This window comes from Aplysia californica, unplaced genomic scaffold (assembly GCF_000002075.1).
Source record: "Aplysia californica isolate F4 #8 unplaced genomic scaffold, AplCal3.0 scaffold00117, whole genome shotgun sequence".
Lineage (NCBI taxonomy): Eukaryota > Metazoa > Mollusca > Gastropoda > Aplysiida > Aplysiidae > Aplysia > Aplysia californica.
This window is the reverse complement of record NW_004797387.1, coordinates 422,945-434,971: the sequence shown is the minus strand read 5'-3', so window position 1 is coordinate 434,971 and position 12,027 is coordinate 422,945. Positions and strand designations below refer to the sequence as shown.

At 40.0% G+C, this 12,027-nt stretch overlaps 1 protein-coding gene across 2 annotated transcripts in view; it reads left to right on the top strand.

Annotated features, from left to right (window-relative positions):
- Positions 1 to 784: 784 nt before the first annotated feature.
- Positions 785 to 12,027, top strand: part of LOC101859236 — an 85,105-nt gene continuing 73,862 nt past the window's right edge. For both annotated transcript variants that reach the window (XM_013081134.2, XM_013081133.2), the window contains exons 1-6: positions 785 to 976; positions 5,950 to 6,061; positions 6,822 to 6,994; positions 7,252 to 7,751; positions 8,663 to 8,832; positions 10,585 to 10,706. In XM_013081134.2, coding sequence (XP_012936588.1) covers positions 923 to 976; positions 5,950 to 6,061; positions 6,822 to 6,994; positions 7,252 to 7,751; positions 8,663 to 8,832; positions 10,585 to 10,706 — 1,131 coding nt within the window. In that variant the 5' untranslated portion in view covers positions 785 to 922. The remainder of the gene's footprint in view (positions 977 to 5,949; positions 6,062 to 6,821; positions 6,995 to 7,251; positions 7,752 to 8,662; positions 8,833 to 10,584; positions 10,707 to 12,027) is intronic.

The following is a 12,027-nucleotide window of genomic DNA, read 5'->3' as shown; positions in this document are numbered from 1 at the left end:
GACGTCACAGCTAGGACCTCTAGTTCTATATATTATGATCTCTTTGGAATAGCCCAAGGAAGTGTCTTAGAGAACGTTTAATTAAGCTGTCTACGTTCTCTAACTTTCAGTGCTTCCAATTTTCCGCCATTTTAAAAAGTTTCCTCCAGACCTCATCTGTCGATCCGATCGATGTCCGCCGCCTCATTGATATCCCGCCTCCTGCCAATTATTATTCGTCCTGGTTGGGGGTCCGGGGGCAAATTGGTGGTCAGTAAGGAGAATTTTAAGGAGAGGGGAAAAAATCCAACAAAAAAAACCCAAACTTTCCGGGACCGGTATTCGATGCCACGCTTGGAAGCACTGAGCATTAGAGAACGTAGACTGTTTGTATACGTCCTCTAACGTTAGAGAACGTAGACACTACCATAGCTCAAGGAGGTTATATATTATATTATATATAGAATTGCTTGAGAATAAATGTTTAAAAAAATTAGCCTAATTCTTCTAAATTTTTATTCTTCCTTTGACTTCGACATTATTTCGTCTTTCTTTCTTTGTGTCTCTCTATGTGTATGTGTGTGTGTGTGTGTGTGTGTGTGTGTGTGTGTGTGTGTGTGTGTGTATGTGTGTGTATGTGTGTGTGTGTGTTTGTGTGTGCGTGTGTGTGTTCGTGTGTGTGCGTGCACGCGCGCGCGCATTCGTGTTTTTGTCTTTGGCCTAACCTGCGCCACATCTCTGGCAAATGTAACTCTTTTTTCAACTAGCAATCGACTTCCGGTCATCCGCGTCACAGCACAGTACAGCGGTAATTTTGAAGAAGTGAAAACAACACAGGGAAAACTGTACCGTTGTAATCTTCGATAACTTATTCATATAAGACGCGATTTCATTCTAAGACATGCTGTCGTGAAATTTGGATGTTTGAAATATTTTTTGAACTATGGTTGTTCAAAATACTGATCCGAATATCCAGGAATTCCTTGATTCTGCCTCGGTAAGTCTTGGTCTCCCCTGAGCCTCCGAGGACGAGTATGTCCATCTAGGCCATGCCAAACAGAGTGTAGAGTGATCACAACATAAAGAGAACGAAGGAACCACGCTGCGTGTAGCTGACTGACCTGATGATAATAATAATAATAAATTGCATTTATATAGCCCATTTCCACAAAGAAGTGCTCAATGTTCAGTTCAATAATACGGGAGCGACCACTCTATGAGACAGAGCAGGGTAGGGGTAGAGATCTAGATTTCTAGAAATCTAGATCTAGATCTAGGGTTTGAGTTAGGGTTAGAAGGCCCCTATTATTGTGTTTGATGGGGTGGTCGCTCGTTACAGAAGTCCTTCCAATAATACACAAAGAACATAGAATCTAGATCAATGCAGCACACAGCTCCCTTTGGCTTTGCTGCAACCCCCTCTCTCTCTCTCTGTGTCTACTCTCTGTCTCTGCCTCCCCCCCCCCCCCCCATCTCTCTCTCTCTAATAATATAATCTCTCCAGTACATCCTTGAGCAAAGGCAGTCCCACAAAACCCTCCCAGACACCCTCGTGCACATTATGATGACATCTCACTACACAGCCATGAAAATTGCCACAGAACAGAACAGCATGGGCATGAAACAAACGGCACAACAGAGAGAACACTAAAGAGACACTGACTGACAGAACACTATATCTGCCTATGAATTCCTCGTCTTTAATTTAAACACATACATGAAGCTACAGCGAGCACCTAGCACACCTTTGTGATTGTCCCAAATATAGATGACGCATTTCCACCATATATTTTCGAAGTGTATACAGACCCGGTAACCGGGAACAAAGTCACGAAGTATACAGACCCGGTAGGGGAACTCTTTTGTGATTTCGGGAAGTTTCAGCGCTCAGACCCGGTAGAAATCTAGTGTGTGTGTGTGTGAGAGAGAGAGAGGTGCTAGCAAAATGTAATGACATGCCCCAGTTGGCAGGAGGGAACGAGAGAAAGATAGTGTGAAATAGGTGGGGACAAAGGAAGACAGAGACAAACAAAGAAAAAGAGAAGGCGATCGATAGACAGAGAGAGAGAAATAGAGAGGGTGACTGCTCGATTGAAATTATGACATTGTTCTTTTCTTCAAATTGCGACTTGCGATTCCTCCAACTCCAAAACGGAGGAAAAACGATCGTTCATCGAAAAGACATCCGCAATCTTCATCTAGATCTAGGCTAGCCGCAAAATTAGATTAAAGATTTATGTCTGTCTGCCTAGATCTAGGTCTAGACCTAGGCCACAGATCTAGAAGAACCTAGGTCTACCCTGAGCCAAGAGGGCGCAGAAACTCCGAAATCACAAAAGACAAAAGAGTTCCCCTACCGGGTCTGTATACTTTGTGAAGTTGTAATGGAACGTTTGTTCACGGCACAGAATTCTACAATTTTTCTGTTATCACAGTGTAGAATTCTGTGGTTTAGGGTGAACGCAAAATTTGGTGAACGCGCACCGGGTGAGAATTGAATAGCCACAAGACTCGCCTGCACTATTCTCACTCCGGGTGAGAATAGAGGTGGCCATACTTTGTGACTTTGTTCCCGGTTACCGGGTCTGTATACACTCCATATATTTGGCCGGCACTATTTCTCCGAACGTTCGGGAAAATAAAGCTGGGCACTATTTCTCCGAACACGCTGAAATCACATCCTTTCCCGCAAATTTCGGATATTATATAGAGTATAGGCCTACCAAAGTTTGTTTGTATACAATATGGTTCAATCGGTCCCAAAAAAAATATCCTCAGTAAATATTTATATATAAAGAAATGCTACAGTTCCAAACAGTTTTTTGCTACAGGACGTGTTGCCTATGAAGGGTGCTGCTCCTAAACTTAATGTGTTGTGTTCACTCGTGTGCTGTCTAGATCTAGATCTACGGAGGGTTATTGATAACGACACATAAATCTAGCTTCTGCGTTTGTCGCGGCCGCGACCAATCAATCATGGCTCGATTTTTTGGCCTTTTTTGGTCGCGGAATAAAAGTCAAATGTAAAAAAAAAAAAGAAAAAAAAAGAAAGAAACCGTACCTCTTTACTTTTGAAAGAAAGTTCACTTAGTTTCACTTCGTCTCTTTCTCACTTGTCACCACGTTGATTTATTGAATACGTTACAGTTACTTTTATTTTTCCCTCTTTGACTCTTTGTGGTGTTTTATTTTGTTAGTGTGTAATTTTTTTTCTTGTTATTGTTCTGATGTGTTGGTTTTCTATCAATTTTTTGTTGTTGGGGAAAGTGGGGGGGGGGGGGATGTTGCATAGTGTAACGTCATTTAATTTGATGTTCCTACCTTCATTAGATTCTAAATATATATACATGTATATATATAGATTTAAATGTTTTATGTTAGAGCGTACGTTCCACTAAAACCGTTACATGTACTGACACTGGCAGGCCCCTTAATGTGTGTGATTCGATAATTTACATGTAATAATATCCTGTACTTTAAAAAAAATTTACGCACATTTATGGTTAAAACAGCCAATCTTCTTCGGACAGGTGGACACACGCCCTTATTTGTTAATTTTTGTGGTTGTTTATGGGCTGTTCTAATTTTGATTTCATTCTGTTGTGAAACCTTTCTTTTTCACGTTTTTACACTCATCTAAAAATCTCTAGACTGGCTCTTGAAAATTGAAATAGATATAGACCCAAAAATTTGATCGTGTGTGTGTGTGTATGCATGTGCATGTGTGAGTGTGTCTGTGTATGGTAGTAAGTGTGTAAGTGGAGAGTGAGGAGTGTGTGTGTGTGTGTTGTTGTTTTTTTCGGGCTTTATTTCAGCCTTTATTCAGTAACATAATGACAGTTCAAAGTATACAAAAATAGAAACACAGTTTCCATTCACTCCAGGGCTCATGAGTCGTTCCTCTCTTTCAGTTTCACTCATCCACTCATCCATTCAATTCCCGTGTTCTCTCCCGCGGCTCATCCCCGTCCGCATGACTTTCACACCCCACCCCCTCCCTCCAAGCACACACAAAGAAAATCTCACTCATTCCCTTGCACCCTGCGAACCATGGACAATAATATAGGCACTGCCTTAGCCACATTCCTTTCGTTCGTGAGCTGTGGACCAGGCCGGGGGGGGGGGGGGTCGGTGTCGTCGTCTTGTAGTTGCTGTCGCCTGTGGATACACTCGTACATTCTTCCTTTCACCCGCTCTTTCACTCACACTGTCTCTCCATCCACAGCTCAGCTCGTCATGCGTTCAAAAGTTGCCCACTGATCATGTTTAGTTAGTGTGTGTATAAGTTTGTGCGTGTACATGTGCATGATGATGGTGGGTGTGCGGTGGGTGTTACTGAAGGGTGTTTATAGGCGGGCTTGCCATGCGGTGTTCCTTCCCAGACCAGAGGGGATGAATGATTGAATGAATGAAAGTTGGCGCAGAACTCTCGCAATAAATAGGCAAAAAATCACGAGACCGGAAGCCGGAAACCGTTCGGAGAAATAAAGATCGGCACTATTTCTCCGAACGTTCGGAGAAATAGTCACTTCGTATATATTTTTGTCGTCTTCCGGAGTTTCCCCCAAGACTCTTGGCTTTGGTTTTCCCTTGGCAGTTGACTACATCTCGCTGTGTTTGTTTTTTTGGAATCACACACAGGGGGCCTGCCAGTGTCAGTACATGTAATCGGTTTTGGCGGAACGCTCTAACATAACAGAGAACACATTTAAATCTATCATGTATATATATTTAGAATCTAATGAAGGTAGGAACATCAAACTACATGACGTTACACTATACAACACTACAACAACCCCCCCCCTTTCCCCAACAAAAAAAATTAATAGAAAAACAACACATCAGAACAATAACAAGAAAAAAAATTACACGCCCACAAAATTAAACACCACAAACAGTGAAAAATAAAAGAGGAACAGCAATACGAATCATATATTGTAATGTATTCGACAAGAAATCAACGTGGTGACAACAAGTGAGAAAGAGACGAAGTGAAGCTAAGTGAACTTTCTTTCAAAAGTAAAGAGGTTCGGTTTCTTTTATTTATTTATTTTTATTTGACTTTTATTCCCCTCGGGGGACATAAAGATCGGGCCACGATTGATTGGTCGCGGCCGTGACAAACGCAGATGCTAGTTCTATGTGTCGTTATCAATAACCCTCAATAGATCTAGATCTAAACAGCACACGAGTGAACACAACACTTTAAGTTTAAGAGCGGCACCCTTCATAGGCAACACGTCATATCTGTAGCGAAAAACTGTTTTGGAACTGTAGCATTTCTTTTTTTATATGAATATTTACTGCAGATATTTTTGGGACTGATTGAACCATATTGTATACGAACAATCTTTGGTAGGCCTATGATTTAATTATAGATCTTTTTATATAATATTATACATCCGAAATTTGCGGGAAAGGATGTGATTTCAGAGTGTTCGGAGAAATAGTGCTCAGCTTTATTTTCCCGAAAGTTCAGAGAAATAGTGCCGGCCTATAATTTTTGCTGTAGAACACACATGGCCGATAAAACCCTTGCAAATCAAGTGTTTTCAAGTACACTTAAATATCAGTCCTAATTGCCGAAACATCAAATCATTGTGAAATGAAGGGGGGGGGGGGGATGTCATGCCCCCCCTGAAACCCCCAAGATTCCTAAAAGGCCCCCCATATTGTTAAAATCAAGTCAAACATATTTTCAAACATCAATTACTCACTAACTATTGATTTGCGGCAAAAATGAAGGCCATATTCGTGTTCCGAAGTGGCTAGCCGTACTTAAATGCAATAACCACTTGACCATATTATTATATATAACATTAAAAGAAATAATTTTTTCAATACATTTTTGCGCCTCTTTGTTTTATGGGAAAAGAAAATACATTTATTTTGAAAATACATACGAATTATGAGTTGGATGTGACTTACTTTCATTCAACATTCATGATCCTGAATATTTTGTTTTCTCAGGCTGTACAGAAAGAATTGGAGACAGCTTGTAAAGTCCCAGGGTCTTCTGTGAACTTTGAAGTCTTTCAAAAGCTTCTGTTACGAAGTGGCAACTTTTTAAGCCACTTCAAAGGTAAATGCTTGTTTTACCCAACATATAAAATGCTCCCCAATATTAACTTTGTAAGAAACAAAAACAGTAATTACAGGAATATTTTTTTACTTTTCTCAAATTAAGGTTCTTTGTTGAAATGTTACTTTACTTGTAGTCGCATGCTGGTTGCCCCCCCCCCCCCCCCCCCCCCTCTGATTTGGTCTATTTTATTTTGTAGTTCAACCATAGTTACTTTTAAGTTAAAGAAACTAGGTTGTGACCCCCACAACCATGACAATCAGTTTATTCTTAATTTACGCTGAAAACATGATTGACTTACTCTTAATTTGCGCTGAGAATAATCACGTGATTTTCAACATTTTTATGATTCAGTTTTATTTTTATTTTTGTAAAGCTTTTTGTTGTACATGTAAGATTATAGTTTTGTGTCCGGCTCTGGAAGTATCAAATTCAATTTTTAAAGAAGTAGATCTATATTAATTTGATATGGTTTGAATTTTCTTCTATTGCATTTTCTTTTTCTGGATTATAGGATCACTGACACTGGCTTAAATTTTTTCAATTATTTTGACTCAACGGGAAAAGCTTCAATACATTATACACAAGGTTTCAGACGAGTCTCAGAATAGTCTCTTCTAAGAAAACACTTTTGTGTATTTCACCGTAATTGATTAGCTGTGCAGTGAATGGATGGGGTTAAAAATCAAACCATTCTATCGTAGAATATTATTCCATGGTGTTTTTCAATGTTTTTAATGTTTATATTTTTGCTCATCAGATGACAAGGGAGAGGATATCGGCTTTACGCTGTCCGCCTGGTATGACTTGGCTACTAAGGCGCTGCTCACTCTGTTCCAATGCCGTGCAGACTTGGACTCAGGCCCTCTGAAGATGCGCCTGTTGCTTTCTTATCTCAATCATATCAGCTACCATCTGATTAATATCAAAGATGTGAGTGATTCTCCCTTCTAGAAAGCTGACATCCTTTCTTTCTTTTTTTTTCTTTCTTGTTGTATCATCTTTTCAAATGCTGAGAATTACTTGCATGCCTTCAGTTTCCATGATACTTGTATACTTTTGACTGTTTGTGTTGCTTTTTTGTGTGCAAAGTTGCAGACATGTAAATTATAATAAAAATTAAATGTCCATCAGAATTATCGCTTACTTCAACCTGGTATCTGCTCTATAACTTCATCAATCGTCCACAGGTCCCACTTGAGTGGCACAGATACTTTGGCATGGTTGCTCTTGAGTTCCTGTCCGAGTATTCTATGGACCCAACCTACAGCGCAGATTTCCTGACCAGTTTGGCTGAAAAGTTTAACGCCTTCCTCTGCACCGTAGGCAAAAGAGTCCAGACAGCCCCGCCTTCAGGAAAGACTGGAGAACGTCTTGGCCAGTACTATCAGTTGTACCTTCTGGGGGCAGCCTTTCAGAGCCTGATTCCGGGAACTAATGATCCAAATCAAAATGGCAAGCCCGACTCTTTTTACTTCCTGAGAAATTATCTCCAGGCTCTGGATGCGGTCTCTAACAGAAAAAACAGCCCTGGGGGCGGCCCCTCCACCGCCAAGACCTCCTGTTCTGTGTGGGAGTCGGAGAAGGAGTTTGCACCTTGGCTGTTGCGGTTTGCGGTGTCTGGCGTCACTCTCAGTACACCACAGGCATCGGAGGATGATTATCTACTTTTCTGTGTTTATCTGTTTCAGTAAGGAATCTGACTGCTTTTGAGAAAAATATATTGTAAAATATGTTGGGTTATCTTATACTCACGGGTTGATCATGACTTTCTTTTTTAGGTACCTTAAAAATCTCAATGTTCCTTCTCTTCCCAACACTCTAGGCAACATGGGGGCAAAAGTCAATGGCAAGCATGATTGACACTAGTGCGTGTTTTGATTTTGTGTTGGTCTGTGGCTGTTGAGTCCAGTGTAAGCTTTTGGTCTTATGAATTGTTCTAACTTATGACTCAATTTTTGCCTGTGGACTCCTAGCTTTGGATTTAGCTTGTTGCTTTTACTTTATTAATATGACATGACATGCTTTTAAGTCTTTCACTACCACGAGCCGTCATGTGTTACCCCAACGCTGGACCATGAGCCATGTTTCACGGCTCGCCACTTCCTACTTCAAAACCAGTTCTACTTTTGTGATAATCAAATCTGAAATCTCAGGCTGAAGAATTATAGTTTTTAGCAATATGTTGAGATAGATCTTTATTTCCATATATAATACATGTGGGTAATAGTGAAAATTGAACTTAAAAATCTTTAATTTGTCCGACGGTAGACCGAATCTGAAAGTAGGTCACAGATAGGGCCCAGTCCAGGTGAGGAAAACCCTCCTGGTAGTGAAAAAGTTAAAAAAGCTTGGGTGGTTGGTGAATGGTGGGTGCTCTAGCGCTAGTGTCGTCTGCTCCTTTCCTGTCAATCATCTATCGTTTTGATCTCTCCTCTTTTTTTTGCCTTAAAACTCTTACTAAAACAAAAAGCATAAGCTTTGAAAATGTCTGCCTTACATCAAATATTTGTCGTCTGTGTTCCCAGGCTCCCATCAAAATGAAAAGAAATATTGGGTGCAAATTAAAAATTCTTTTTACCATTTCTGTCTTTCTTCCAGGTTGTGTTACCGTACTTCTCCGAAACAGTTTGAAGAGCTTCTACAATCCGAATGTAACCTTTTCATCTTTGATGTTGCTTCGGAATCATTTGGTTTTCCTGACGATGGTACGAGAAGACGAAGGAAATCCAATCTGAACAGGCAGTTTTGCAAACTGAAAGAATTCAGCGGTAGGATATTGTCTCCGTGTTGTGATTTTACACCTTGACTGTTGCCCGAATTTTGTCAGGCTCCTTCAGGTCTGGATTTAAATGTGTCAGTCAAAGGGTGGTTATTATCAGAGCTGTTAAAGTACTTTTAAAAAGGTACTTAAGTACAAATTTAAGTACAATCTAAAATATATACTTAAGTACAGTAAAAGTACTTTCCTGTAAAATGTACTTGAGTACAAGTACTTTTTACAGGGTCCCCACCTGGTCGGGAAATCGGGAAAAAGTCGGGAATTTTGAGATAGGTCGGGAAAAAGTCGGGAATTTTGTGATGGGTCGGTAAGTGGGGAAAGGATAGGGCCTGTGTAATGTGTAGCTATCTAGACTGTATGGTTGATGAATCCTGAAGAGGAAACGTAATTGAACCGCTGTGGCGGAAGTGTATGTGTGACACCGAGGCTCGATCGGGAAGAATCAAGATCTACTTTCGCTTTCGTTACCGCCCAGAAATTTTCCGGTAATAGTCTGATAGATAACGCAACATTTGTAACGTGCATGTTATGCATTATGAACGCTGTGTCGCCTTGAAAATAAATCAATATTAAAAATTGCCCTCTGCTGTCGCTTGTGGGGAAAAAAAGAAAAGAAAAAGAACTTATACAAGCGTCTTGACAGGTTCGCCCTCGTGACCGGTCAATGAACCTGTGAGTACCGGCGGTCTGAGCGCTGTGAAGCATAGGACTCCTTTATAAGATACACCCATGGAAGGGGATGTGGGGGGGGGGGGAGCTGAAGGCAACGCTAGAGGACAAAAACTGAACTTGGAAGCAAATTTTTAGCATTTTGGAAGCAAATTTTTTGCATTTTGGAAGCAAATTTTTTGCATTTTGATAACTACTTTAGAGCTCTCTGCAAAGCACGCGTTGGTGCAGGACTTGTGTGGCATTGGATGGGGTGATTGTGATTTATATCTATATTTTAGCTTTCTATTCAAGATTGGCAGATTTTCAGTGTCACTGCATCTTGCCCTCCCTCAGTTCTTACACCTCTCACACTGAATAAGTGTACTTGAGCCATTCTAGTTATTACTAATATTACTCTACTTTGAGTTTGAGCAATAGTTTTCGTCTTCACGTTTATTATATGAATCATGACACCCAGACTGGTTATTGACAGTCGATATTCTAGTTCTAGGTCTTTTGTCAGGCTCAAAACAGGATTCATTTTTTATATAGGGCCTATAGTTTGTTATGTTGGCTAATATGATGAGGGGAAAATATAAATAAGTAAGAACAGACTGAAATACCAAAGTCTCTCAAGATCCCAGTGCCACACTAACATGTTGTTGACTGGATATAATGTACCTACGTGTGTGTGTGTATTCACAAACATATACATGTATTATATTAGATATAAATGGAGCACACGCTTTCATTGTTATGTAACATGTTCCTGGAAAATGGATGAGGCCCCTCCCTTGGAAAATTGAGAAGCTGGGTTGGCAGTCACCCAGTATTATAGTCATCTATTGTTTGAAGACTATACTACAAAATGTACATTTGCATTCATTTATAGACATTTTAACTTTTTATCATTGATAGATTGGCTTTTTTGGGATCATTCTTGACGCGCAGCGGCCTGATTTTTCCCTCTAATTGCGGTCTTGAAAAAATTTTTCAAGGATTTGGTGGGGACCCTGTAACCGAAAATGGTCAAAATCCGACTTTTGGTACCTTTCTTTAGGCACACACTCAAACATTGCATTGTTCGCAGGCTTTGGCACAGTTATGCAGGCTGTGAAGATCTGGAGGAAAGTTTCAACCTACGGTCCTTTTCCACTTCCTCCTGGAGTGAAGACAGACAAAGCATCTGGCTTCTGGGCCACAAGTGCAGAGGTAGGTGTGTGTGTGTGTGGGTGCATAATTGCAGCTTCAGTACATGTTGGCTCCCATTTGTCCCTGGCTCCTTTTTTTTTCTGAATTTTGATTTTAAGTTTCATTCTATTTTTTTATCCTTTGGCTCTCATTTTTTCCAACATTTGGGCCAAGTATAGTCTCAATAAATAGTTGCCATGCAGAAAAAAAACTATTCTTGGGGTCAGTAAGGACTCCTATGCATTCTTGCGTTGTCCTTTTACTTTCTAAAAAGATACGTTGGAAGGTTGTTTTTTTTCTGTCCCATATGGTGCCTTTGTTTTTTTTTTTTTGGTTTTTTATTTAGGGGGGAAAAAGGTCCTTTTCTCTTTGCTAGTGTTGCGTGGATCATACGAGTAGATGTGTCATTGAGTTTAGTAGGTCCGATGTTCTAAAAAGATTAATTTTCTTATGTGGATTTTTTTTTTTTTACAACTTTGTTGTTAATTGAATCAAGGTGAACGATGTGACTTTGATGTTTAATAACTAGTAATTGTCTTACTTGACCTACTATTTAACTTGACAGACTGATGCACATATATCTTGAAAGGCCAAGTTCTGAGTATTTACAGAGTTGAGGTTTCTTCTTCACCTTATGGTTATCTCGTTTGTTTTGTTTTTATCATGCACAATTGTTACCCCGTCTTGTGATACAATGATAATTTTTTCATGAACTCATTTCACTCTGTAAACTGAATCATTTCACTTTGCAAACTGTTTACTTGTCTTTATTAAGGGAGCACTCCCACGTATACACCCCTCCAAATACTTAGGTCTGTTGCATCAGACTTTAAGGAATAGCAAATTATACCCTGATTGGGTAGAAAAATTAATAGTTGTGTTGCTTTAGAGTCCCATTTTGTTTTCCCCTACCCATACCACTTGTTGTGGTGTGTCTCCTGCCCTCTCCTGCTTTTGAGTGTATGTTGGTGACCTTGTAGATCGAGATGCGTCTCTCTTCCAACCCAGCAGCTTGTGATCTCTGCTCATTTGAATTGAAATTTGATTCATGTTGGGTCAAGTGGGGTTTTGAACCATTACAAAACAATACAGTCGAACTTGCTCCTATGACCATTTGTGCTAACAGCCACTACATATCCCCGGTTGCATTTTTTCTACTTTAAAATTGTGGATTGTTGGCGGGTGCTCTAGTGCGGTTTGCTCCTTCTTTCCTATCAAACATCTATCTTCTTTATCTCCCCTCCTTCTTTTTTTGTGTTTGTTACTCCCTTGTAACACCTCTAATCTTTGGCACTTTTATATGTCCTTATTATGTTGCAAGTGACGTAAAACTCTTATGGAA